The sequence below is a fragment of the Oryza brachyantha genome, chromosome 3, assembly GCF_000231095.2.
Source record: "Oryza brachyantha chromosome 3, ObraRS2, whole genome shotgun sequence".
Classification (NCBI taxonomy): Eukaryota; Viridiplantae; Streptophyta; class Magnoliopsida; order Poales; family Poaceae; genus Oryza; species Oryza brachyantha.
In genome coordinates this window covers 12854125-12867333 of record NC_023165.2, presented here as the reverse complement: position 1 = coordinate 12867333, position 13209 = coordinate 12854125, and the positions used below count along the sequence as shown (strand labels likewise).

Below are 13209 nucleotides of genomic sequence, written 5' to 3'. Positions count from 1 at the left end.
AAGGTTGTTTGGTTTATTACTCGCATTTATTGATTGATGTTAAAACGAGTTTGACTTACAGATCAAGTGAGATGACTATTGTCCGATTTGATGATTGAGATCAAATGCCTGCAATTTCTGTACATCAAACTCACGCTAAGGCCCACCAGTAATTTTGATCAGCTCCGATCTAGAGCTAGCTACGAATTACCTGTTTGCTCCATAGACCACACTGCTCCACTCCAATTATGAAAGAAAAGGGCAACGTGGCTATGGCGCCGTCCTTTCAGCTATCGCCCGGTCTCGAAATGGCCACGATTCATTTTCCGGGGATCACCAAACCAAACACCTAGCAGCCAGCAGAGGCAGAGGCGCAGAGCATGGCCATGGCGAAGCCAACCGTCGTGCTCCTCCCGGTCTGGGCGTCCGGCCATTTCATGCCCGCGCTCGAGGCCGCCAAGCGCCTCGTCGCCGCGCTCGGCGCCGACCTGTTCTCCCTCACCGTGCTCGTCATGCGCCCGCCCACGCCCGACTCGGCCTCGGAGGTGGCCGCCCACGTTGCCCGCGAGTCGTCGAGCCACGGCGCCACGGGCGTCGAGGTCGCCTTCGTCCACCTGCCGCACGTCGACCCGCCCACGGACTGCGCGACCGTCGAGGAGTTCACCTCCCGGTACATCCGCCTCCACGCGCCGCGCGTCCGGGCCGCGGTCTCTCCCCGCGCCGCGGCGCTCGTCGTCGAGTTCACCTCCACGGACATATTCGACGTTGCCCGCGAGCTCGGCTTGCCGGCGTACGTCTACTTCGCCTCGTCCGCGGCCATGCTGGCGCTCATGCTGCGGCTCCCGGCGCTCCACCACGAGATGCCCACGGAGTTCGGGGAGATGGATGGAGGACACTATGTCCGTGTCCCCGGCTTGCCGCCGGTGCCAGCGTCGTTCATGCCCGCGTCCGTGATGAGCAAGAAGAGCCCGAGCTACGGGGACACTCTGTACCACGGCGGCCGCCTCGTGGATGCCGCGGGCATCATCGTGAACACCGCGGTCGAGCTCGAGCCGGCGGTGGTGGCGGCGATAGCCGAGGGCCAGTGCACGCCGGGACGCCCGGCGCCTCCGCTTTACCCCATCGGTCCGGTAATCTCGTCGGCTGGCGCTCAGAGCGATGGCAACCACGAGTGCATCCGGTGGCTGGACGCGCAGCCGCAGGCGTCGGTGGTGCTCCTCTGCTTCGGCAGCCTGGGGTTCCTAGGCGCGGCGCAGGTGAGGGAGGCAGCCACCGCCCTGGAACGGAGTGAGCACCGGTTCCTATGGGTCCTGCGCACGTCGCCGGCCGCCGGCGCCGACCACCTAGACGGGATTCTCCCGGAGGGATTCCTGGACCGGACGGCGGCGAGGGGCCTCGTGTGGCCGTTGTGGGCGCCGCAGAGGGAAATCCTCGCCCACGCCGCCGTTGGTGGCTTCGTGACGCACTGCGGCTGGAACTCGGTGCTCGAGGCGGTCTGGTCCGGCGTGCCGATGGCGCCATGGCCGCTATACGCGGAGCAGCACCTGAACGCGTTCGAGCTGGTGGCCGCCATGGGCGTCGCCGTCAGGATGGAGGTAGACAGGAAGAGGAGCAACTTCGTGGAGGCGAGGGAGCTAGAGCACGCGGTGCGGTGCCTCATGGAGGAGGAGGAGGAGGAAGGGCGGCGTGCGAGGCGGCGCGCCGCGGAGGCCATGGCCGCGTGCCGCAAGGCGGTGGACGCCGGCGGATCGTCCGACGCTTCGTTGCACAGCGTCGCTGCGAGGATGCGAAATGACACGAAATGGTAGCATAGATCCATAGCAAAATTGAATACATACCGTTACAAATATAACTGTAGTGTAATTAAACTATAATTAAATTGTAACTATACTATATTTATATTTGTAAGGTTTTTTTAATCTATAGTTCCATCCTTTTTACTGGAATTGTTATAGAACTTTTGATGTTTTTTTGGAGAAAAAACTGTCATAACTATCGATTTGTGGACTCTCAAAAATCTACCAAAAAGACTATCAAAAAGTTTTATAGGTAGTTATTATTTTTATAACATTAAAAGTTCCTGATTCAATTTACGGGTCATGTGAATTTGACTGTGGCAGATAAATGAACCATAGGCACCGACTGCAGATTTACTTCAAGCTCATCATCCTCCAGCTGTGTGTCTAATTAAGAACATGTAGAGGCAAAACTTCACCATTTTTAGACAATAACCAGTAATTAGCGACTAATGAATTAAATCATGACTTCTGCGGCATTTTCCAGCACATCAACTGCAGTAGGAAAAGGATCTCTTCCAGTTTCTTCAGTAAACTCAAGTCCGTTAAAAATATCCACAAGGTTTCTACAAGTTTCCTGATCTTCAGTTCGAATCTCATACACAACAACATATAGGCTCATTGCTCAATGTATTTTTTTAGCATTAATAATATTATGCTCTTTTTTTAATCTTACAGACTATTAATTTAGAGCTCTTTTATTGTTTTTGAAAAAATAACTTATGTTCTATAAATTTTAGCGTAAAAATTCAGTATGTAGAGATACAATGTACCTTAAGATACCAAATTTTGCTTTAAAATTTTTGATATATCAATTTATTTATCATTTTTTAAATGATAAGAAACCCTATAATTTTAAGCTTCCGCGTGGCTGCCTGGTGTTTGAATCCAATCAGATTGGCTTAGCAAACTATCTGTGGTCGCAGTCTAGGAACTGGGCGTTGGTCGGTTGGCTATAATAGATGTCGTGCACGTAGTTCATCCAGATTCGATTATAAATGATCCTCCTGGTGTTCCAACAGTGCATCTGGTGGATGTAGAGGATTTTTTTTCTCGTCATTATAATTTTGTAAAGTTAGAGATATGTTATTGGTATCTTAATGATATATAGGATCCATATGAGTCAATTATATATGAGTCAGAATGACATATCTCTAATTTTATAAAATTATAATGGCATCCTTGTAATTTTTCCCTTTTTTGTTTTTAAGAAAAGCTGGGAACTTACTTCTTTCCTGATCCAGGCCTCTGTGAATTAAGACATGAGGCAATTAAGTAGATAACTAGTAAACCCAGGTGAACTATGACTAACTAATCTTATACTGGTCACCAAATTAAGATGCCTAGTAGAGAAGACAGTTAAGTACCCACTAGAATTTGCTGGTGTGCAGTGAAATGGAATGACAACCAAGCTAGGAGACTGACCTGTAACCTCTACAACATCTCTACAGTGGACGAAAACAATGGGTTCAAGAGCCCTGCAAACATGAACACAAATGCTTATTACTCCCTCTGGTTGTAGATAGATATTTAATGATCTAATACCACTTGTGTTAAGAAATAGAACAACAAAAACATGAATTTGACCTGAAAACCTTTTTAAGTTGGAGATGAAAAAAAAACCATGAGATACAAAATCAAGTAATAACGATACTAGATTACATATATAAGAGTGATCGATATATATTAATAGGTATGTATTAGAATATCACTAGTATATGACTTAGGCAAGTTTTAAATTCATAACCCAACACCCACTACATCTTCGGCTGCTCTAGCTTAAAAGCTTTGGTAGTTTGGTTGCCGGGATGTGTAGTATGAGCGCGTTCTATCTATTTGGTTGCCCCAATAGTGTGTGATATCGTGGGGCAATGTAGAAATCGCTCGGTAATTCAACCAAGTTAAAAAAATTATATCACAAGCATGACGGATGATTATTGTTGTTGTCAATAAACTCATGGAGGGCAGGGGTCATCGGTGTTTAAACGGTATTGAAACCCTAGGTATGAATGAGCTATAGTAATATTATAAGATCTAGCACTAATTACATACGCATAGGGATTATGTGAGCCCAAGTTTTATAGATTTTTGAGCTAATAATATATAAGGTGTGTTTTGGCCAAAGTTTTACCACCTCTACCAAGGGCAACAAAATGAGTGCATGTTGTTTTCTCTCGCTCGCGGGAGAGTGACCTTGGTGAATTCCGTTGTATAAATTCTATGGCCGAATGAATTTTATTTTGAAAACACCTTACTGTGCACTTTTAAGGCCTTCGTTTGGATGGCCCTCAGTCAAGGCGCGATCATGTAGACTAACTGAAGTTTCAATTCAAATTCAGATGTCCACAGACCCGGACGGTACAGAGAGCGGGTGATCATTTATCATATTTACAAACAAAAAATAATTTATAAATAAAATTTTTATATACGTATTTTTAGTGATCTAAAAGCCAAGATTAAAAAATAAAATTCAGTAAAGAAACCTTAAAATCAACTTTTAATTTAAAATTAAAAATTAAAAATTTAGCTTATATAAAAATAAACAGAAATGAAAAAATGGGAGGAGATACACTCGGATAGAACCACAAGAAGGCCAGTTGTTCCAGCCTAACAAATTGAAGCCCATCCTTGGTAGGCCGAACTGCCTTCGATCTCGCTGGCAAGTGGGCCTACACCACAACACTGCACGGCGTCTAGAAGCGTGGTCGCCCTCTTCTTGGCCGGATCACGCTCATACCGTGTGTGTGTATATATATATACACACACATATATATATATATATATATATATATATATATACTCTATTCATCCTTTCATCCCTAAATGTTTGATGCCGTTGATATTTTTATATATGTTTGACTATTCGTGTTATTAAAAAAATTACATAATTATTAACATTTTTATATTATTTTATTTATTGTATATATTTTTATGCATATATGTAGCTTGTATATTTTTTTAAAAAATGAATAAAATGAATAGTCAAATATGTATAAAAAATTAACGACATTAAATATTCCGAGACGGACCGAGTATCTGCTAGATGGGCCTTTGTATATAACCTCATGTAGAATTGGTTGCATATTTGAATAACTTTATTCTAAAGAAAAAGGGCTAGTTTTCTCTAAACTTTTGTTTGCACACTCACAGGTATTGAAACCTGAATTGCAGCGACGGCAATATCAACACGTACGGGTGCGACTGCGCGATGAGGATTGATCGATGCGTTGACAGTGTTACATGACAGCGAGAGAATGGGAAATGCGAGGGAGGGGAAACAAGATTAGCTATGCATGTACTGTGGTAATCATCGTTCATTATGAGGAATGTGACTTGAGTTCATCAGTGCTGTATGTTTTTTTCACCATATCTTTTTGTTTTTCTTATGTTTATAAACATAAGCCAAAATTTAGATCATTAACTTTGAAGTTAATTTTAGGGTTTTTTCAGCGAAGGTTGTTTTACTGTCTTAGCTTTTAGATTGTTAGAAATACATATATAAAATTTTTTTTATAAATATATCGTTTGACTTTTTTTCCATAAAAAACCTAAACAATTAATCACCCCAAATTCTTGGCGAAGCACAACATCGTACCGAACTCGTCTATTTTATGCCATCAAAAAAATTTAAAGATAATTGATAATATAACTCCAGCAACATATAATTTCATATACGACTTATATAAGTTGCAACGAAAATAATAAATCTGTCTATTGTGACTATATAGCATAATTTACAAGTTGTTATGTTTGAAACTTTTTTTTTTGAACTTTCATGCTATACTATACCACATGGGAGTGGATACCGCTATGTTGATAAAAAATATTAAACTTGAGGGATTAGTTAACTTTAGCATGCAGACTAACAACTTCCGGGGTATTTGTTCTCTACGTACGTTTATAAACTTCAAATGTTCTCCATTTTACCAAACTCAAATAAATTAATTGTTAAAATTAAAGATTTCATAGGATAAATAAAACAGTACTGCTATAGATCCGACGGGCTAGCGTTCGACTACATCAAATCAACCTTCACAAAAACTTCTCTTCATGCCCAAGCTAAGTTGCGTATATATGTTCTGTCTATGTACTAGTTGGACGTGGATCGTATACTTATACATACCGGTGGATGTGTATAGCAATTTTCTAAAAAAAAATAGTAAAAGTTTATTTCTACTCCCTCCATCTATCCTATGTCTATCACATAATATAAGGCGTACATGTAACCATGTATTAGCTAGCATATATCTTTTTTCTAAATTTAATTTATTTTAAATTCTTCAGCATCAAAACGTCTAACCCTATGCATGCATCTAGATCTAAACGTGAATGTGGTTATAATTCTTTTTTATCTTTGGGTTAATAATAGTTATGACTTAGGCCTTGTTTAGTTCATAAATTTTTTTTTCCAAAAACATCACATCGAATTTTTGACACCTAATAAAGCATTAAACATAGATGAATCAAAAAACTAATTGCACAGTTATGTAAGAAATCTTGAGACGAATCTTTTGAGCCTAATTAGTCCATGATTAGTCATAAGTGTTACAGTAACCAATATATGCTAATGACAGATTAATTAGGCTCAAAAGATTCGTCTCGTGGTTTCTAGGCTAGCCGTGAAATTCGTTTTTCCATTCGTGTCCGAAAACCTCTTCCGACATTCAGTCAAACATTTAATGTGACACTTCTTTAAAAAATTTTCTCAATCTAAATACCACCTTATATTATTAAATACAGAGAGTAATACGTGTACAGAGTAGTTGTGGGATAGATTGCATCCACCCTGACTTTTCTCTGCTACAGGAGCTGTCCGTTTGCAGTCTTTACACGCTAAGATATGACTACTAGTCTTCCCGAGTGAGACAGTGGTGCCGAACCCTACTTTGTGCAAATGATTATTGTCCATCGGTGATCACGTCTATTCCCAGAGACTTTTCTTAAAGTATACCGCCGGACGATGTACTATCTTCCAAACCTATTTTTAATTATAAATTTATATTACAGTATACTCTCTCGGTCCTAGATTATATAGGATTATGACTATTCATTCGTAACTTTTAGTCATTCGTCTTATTAAAAAAATTTAGCTCAAATATAAAAATATATAAGTAATACTTAAACTACTTTTAATAATAAATAAAGTAAATAATATTTTTAAATTTTTTAATAAGACGAGTAGTCAAACAGTAAAAAAAAAAGTCAAAATCCCATATATTATGAGACGGAGTATATAATAAATAAGTTTTTTTAAATTTTTAATAAAGTTCTTTTTAATCCTTATATATATATATATATATATATATATATATATGTTATCCTGGTGTTTTCAATATAAACATACTTAAAGTTATTAACAATCTAACGAGTAAAATTTTTTTTTTGAAAGTGACCGGAATTATTAAGTTGGACTAACAGAGCACTGTAACAATGAGCACGGTCGATTGATTTATTATAGCAATTAAGAGATATGTTTCTTTTTATGGTATATATATTACGACTGTCGATGTTAACCCCTTGCCCGATATAACTAAATTAAAAGTTCCATTCATGGAAATAAATTTGTGTCACGTAGACAGGACCGGGAGATGGTTGGAGATTTAGCAGCTGGGCGCATTGAATGGCCCAGTCCGGCCAGTGCATGCACACACAAGGCACAAAGGCATATATGCAGTTAGTGTCAACCTTATAATTAAATGTGTGAAGTATATATATCTACACATAGCTTTTATATATCCCATGATGAAGGCATTTCTCTTCTTTTTCCGGCTGGTTCCATGCATTCTGTGGCCCTCCCTTTCAACCTTTTTCGGAATTAATTTGACTTGGAATAGACCATATTTGAGAGGTTCATCCAATCAGGGAAACCGCGGCGGTGCTGCCGACCGGTTCACCGGAAGAGAACCTTCTTATAATATATATAACCTAGATGCTTACTTCTTATAATATATATACCCGGAATTCTCTGTAAAGGATATATATTTTTCTTAAGAAAACTGTATATGTAAAATACTCATCCGAATTTTTTTATTTAAGGTCATTGAATTTTTGGTTTTACGTTTGACTGTTCGTCTTATTTAATTTTTTTACAAATATGTAAACTTATAAGTCAGGTTAAAGTGTCTTTAGTAATAAATTAAATCATAAAAATAATTAATAATTATGTAATTTTTAATAAGATAAATAGTCAAAAGTAAGTACCGTCAAATAAAAAGAAGTGAAGGAAGTATTAAAATTGTTTTATTTTACCCCTACTTTAAGTACATCAAAACATAAAAACGTCGAAAATGAGCCACCACACTTGTTATGTGGCCTAAAATTATCATATTAATTCATCAAAGAAAACTGTTAGATTTTGGTGGACATCGATTATGATGGTGCATATAGTTACAAAATTACACCTCTATATATATAATAGTTGGCCTATATATATGTGCGTGCACGCTCCTATATATAAAAAATTAGTTGTTATAACGGGTGGTGGTGAATCTGCCACCTACCCTTCCTATTTCTTTAAAAAAATGTGTATAGCAAACCACTTTTATTAACTCTATTTTAATAAGATGCTAATGATATTTTTAAATAAAAGCTTATTATAATATATGGGCAATATATATATACACACACGTATACGTATATCTCTAGACAGATTAGGTATCAGAGTAAAACACTGTTATGTCCTTTAATAATATGGATAAAACAAGGAAAAGTAAAACAAGGAGGATGAAAGAGGTTCAATGACTAAAACGAGAAAAAAAAGTGATGACGTAGTATTAAGGACGTCTAGAAAGTGTCGCTCTAAATATACTGTCTTTAGCGTGAACATATCCTTATACTAAAACTGAAGTCTTTAATTACGGACGAAGGGGAGTATATTTTCAGCCGAGTAAAACTTTGCCACCTAAAACTGTCACGTCAGGTCCAAAATTTCAATGTTGGATAGATAGATGGATGACATCGTTAACGAGATAGAAGATAAAATAATTTTTAGTGTTAATTATACATTATATCTAAATTATGATACATACATATATATTTTTTTAAATAATAAAACTGCTCAACACAGATACAGTTACTCTCTTGACCATTCGGTTGATTTATGCTATTGCACCGGAAGGGTAGAAACTGCAGGCATGTATGCATGGAACGTCAATAAAAAAGAAAATTAATTTGCCGCTTTCCATAATCAATCAATTAGCAGTCGCTTGACATGTACGATATATATCGATCGATCGAGATCCCCCAGTTAATCAGAGTAGGATGTGGTATTACACATGTACGTCTCGTTCCAAGTTCCTTTAGTGCAATAATTCACGTACAGGACCAGACGTCACGCTACGTACAGCTGATCATCGAGGCTTTCATTCCAATTAACGTAAGAAGGATCATAAAGAATACCAACTAATTTCGACGACTTAAACCCTCTCGATCGCGAGCTGATGAGCTTCCTGTGTATCCATATATATATAAGCCATGCATGCAAATTTAATCAGCATGCATATATCCATGCGTGTGCATGCACTCTTCTTGAATCTTGATCGATCTCATGTAAATGAACTGATGACCAAAAGATTAACTCCTTTTCGGTTAATTACCTTAATTATATTCAGTTCTTCTTTTTCAAGCCGATGCATGAACATGCATGCAGCTATAGCTAGTCGCTACATTAAAAAAAACTAATTACCTTAATTATATTCAGTTCGATCTATCTTCTTAATTAATTATTGACCGATATATATGGAAACAAAAGTTGGAGTAGCTAATTTGGCACAGCTATAGTGTTGTGTATGTTTGACGACATATATGGATCAATCTCGGTCGGCGGGCGTTGCCCGTCTCCCTCTCAACCACGACCGGCCGCCATTAAAGGCTAGCAAGCTGTGTTCTTGTAGTGTCACGACAGACTATAATTTTATACTTTTCTTAGCTTCTGCTTGCACCCAGGGGCGAAGCTGCCTATATCGGGAGTTCCCAGCAACCCCTCGAAAAATTTTTTAACTAAATTTTATGATTTTTCATTCATTCATGCGATCCAAATTCAGATATCCGTGGCACCCCCTCTATTTCGCTCTGGCTTGCACCCATCTTAAACCGTTAAATGTCGTATTTTCAAATGGTGGATTATACACTCTGTAGTAGTTTACTATGACAGATGAAATATCGTATGATTTTTATAGCTATTTAATGGTATAAATAAGAAATTAACTACTATAAAAGTAAAAATTATACTATTTAGTAGTTTATAAAGTGTGCACACACGAGAAGAGAAAACAAATATTCTAGGAATAAATTAATAGTAGAAAGAAAACGCAGCCTAAATAGCTATAAAAACAAATAATTTTCATCGTTCAGCTTCGTCGCTTCCCCTACCAACGTGCTCAGTTAAGCTCTATGCTAGCTGCAGATGGTTTAAAGTCTTCACTTCTTTATTTGCTACGAACAAAGTACCCATGCTTTACAACGATTTCATAGATTTTTTGAGAGAGATAAACTTATATTCTAGAGATAAAATAAAATATTAATAACACATAAAAAGACTATATTTAACACTAAAGGACATAAAGTAGTTGGTAAAAAAATAGGTGGTGGGGTGGCAGATTTACTCCCACCACCATTATCTTCTTTTAAAGTAATATAGATATATCGTATGAACTCCAAACCAACCTGTAGGGTAATTGTTTGGTTTTATAGAAAAGACCAAACATTATTTTTGGTAAATGAAAAATAATTTGTGAATAAAATTTGTATATATGTATTCTTATTGATTTAAAAGGTAAAGCTAAAAAAAACTTTGGTAAAAAAATTTCTAAAATAACTCAAAATTTAAAGTTAAATTTTTAAATTTTAGCTTATAAGTATTAGTAGAAGCGAAAAGATAAGGTGTCCGCTTGTCATAAAGTCAGTTCTTCATTTGCTAACCTTAAGATATCCAATGTACTTATCCTATGCCAATCAAATGCTACGTACTTCTGGCAAATAGATAGCTCCTCTCCGCTTATTCAGGGAATTTTTTAAGGTATACTCGAGCCATTCATTACTTTGAATCGAGCAGAGCTAATTTTGTTATACTACATCACTAATATGTGTCGCTAAATATGTATAACTTTACGATAAAATTACGTGTCATATATTATTTTAAAATAGATAAATATATCTTACCAAAGTTTAAAATAAAATAGTTAATGTACTTATAAAATGCATAGTACGTTAGATATAAATTTTATTGCACTATTATCACCCCAAGTAAAAGGTACCGGATATCCCCACCGTTTCAGAATAAAAAGTCATCTTGGTTCCGTCATTATATTTTGGAATTTGATCAGATTTATAGAAACATAGCTTAATAAACATATGATCAACGGTCGATAAAATAGAACTGGTTTGGTGCACTGAGTATGATGTTACTACGTATGTACGTTTTTCTATAGATTTAATCGCGGTCCAACTTGAAAAACATTTCACTAGAAAAAATAACAGCTTATATTTTCTGAAATAGCAAGTACAGTACAATTAGTATATACTACGGATATCGATCAAATCAATCGTTTAAATTATTATTTGTAAATAAATTAAGGTGTGCCCCTTTAATTTGACAACTCTTATCGTTTTGGACAAGAGTGAAGTTAAACTTTAAACTTTGACTATTAATAACTTATAAAATATTTAGTTTGGAGAAACTAGCTAGCTAGGATAACATGTATAAGAGCAAGAGCCAATTATTTGATATAATTATATATTAGAGCTAAATATATTACATATTAGTTATAAGATTGGCTCTAATATTTTTCTCTTATCTTTATCTCTCACTTATATTTTTAATTGCATCTATATTGAAGCATGTGTAGATATAGCTATTGCAGGAGAGCCATCACTTTCTATTTTCCATTTTCTCTGTTATCCATATATGCTTATAGTTGACTTGTTGACTTATATTCTTTCATTGTACTTGTTCTAAATGTCTTAAAAAGTACTATAAACATGTTTTTTTATATATATTTCAATATAAAATTATAGTCACAATACATGTTTTGAAGATAGTATCCTTGTGGTGGCAACGGGGTGTCCAATCTTACGTCATGTGATGATAACTATTTATTTGGTGAAAACTTGACACACATAATTTAGCTTCTCGAGCAACGCGATTTGAACCCTGCAGCCATAGCACTACTTCCTCTTTGATTATCATCTGAGATGAAAACCGTTTGACATTGTCAAGAAGACTAACTTCTGTGTTCGAATCGAAGAACAAAACAAAGAACAAGAAAGATAACAACTTAATTGCAGATAAATGATTAATCATGAACTTGAAGTTGGAGTTTCACAAACCGATCTATCAGTGACACTACGATAGAAAAATTAATCTAAACAAAACTCAAAAATCTAATGTGGAGGACGTGGTCGTAGAGGCGCCCCCTAATGAGCTCTAAGATGTTACACAGCTTAATGGCCCAAAAGACGGTGTTGCACACCTCGGCAAATTCTAAATGATGACTTGTTTCGATGATTCCCGTAAATGCTGATGTGATTTTAATGTGAACCGATAGCTATTAAAATTATCTTTCTATGCATACGTGATTATTAAAAACAGAGTTCGTATCCATCTTAGGCGACCGTTTTATCTCCTGCTTTAATTGGATCTTCTTGATGGTCTTCTCCAACTTTACACCTCTCTTCAAGTACTTCATGATACTCTCTAATGTTCATAAGCATAATAACATCATTATATAGTAATATATTCTTAAAACTATATAAAAAGAAGTACTTGGAACAAGCTCATCTGAAAATTCAATTGTGACGCGACACGTGGGCTCTTGCATAATAACTTAAGGAGTTGTGTGTACCGTGTATCCAAAGCAATGAGGTCGTCGTCACCTCGTTTAAATCGACGACAGAAATTATAAAAAATTGTAAAGCGACTGAGGTATATATATAAACCCACCCACCAACCAACACACTTGCTTGTCTTTGACGATCGTTATGGGAAATAAATGCAGAAGTGGCCAGCTGCTTAATTGAGCGTGTTTAATTACTTGCACATGCATGCGCCGACCGGCCGATCGATCGAGAGTGTACTTGCGTTTACCAGTTCGATCAGTAAATTCTCTGTAATCGGTTACATCGTTTTCTCTGTAACTAAAATGTTCAATAATTAGTAATTAATTGTACTAACCTAGATTAGGCGAAATAATCTTCCTTGTGATAAAATTATCTTGCTTTGTTTGTAGCCCCCTTCCACTAGTTATATTTTAATATTCCCTCCATTTCATATTGTAAAATATTTTAGTTTTTGTCTAAATTTATTTATTGATTAATTTATATATATGTTTAGATGTTTTAGCATCTATAATCTATGGTAAGGCTAGAAAATCTTATATAGTAATTAAACCTGAAAGAGCACTTACCGAGTCCTGATAAGCATACGGGTTTTTCAGGT

General features: G+C 37.0%; 1 protein-coding gene across 1 annotated transcript; it reads left to right on the top strand.

Annotated features, from left to right (window-relative positions):
- The first annotated feature begins 272 nt into the window (after positions 1 to 272).
- Positions 273 to 1918, top strand: LOC102722002 (anthocyanidin 3-O-glucosyltransferase 2-like). The gene has a single exon (XM_040522475.1). The coding sequence runs from the start codon at positions 360 to 362 to the stop codon at positions 1785 to 1787; it is 1428 nt and encodes a 475-aa protein (XP_040378409.1). The 5' UTR covers positions 273 to 359; the 3' UTR covers positions 1788 to 1918.
- Positions 1919 to 13209: the final 11291 nt, after the last annotated feature.

Excerpts from the sequence above, each read along its gene's own strand:
- LOC102722002 (XM_040522475.1), top strand. The coding sequence starts at position 360 with ATGGCCATGGCGAAGCCAACCGTCGTGCTCCTCCCGGTCTGGGCGTCC.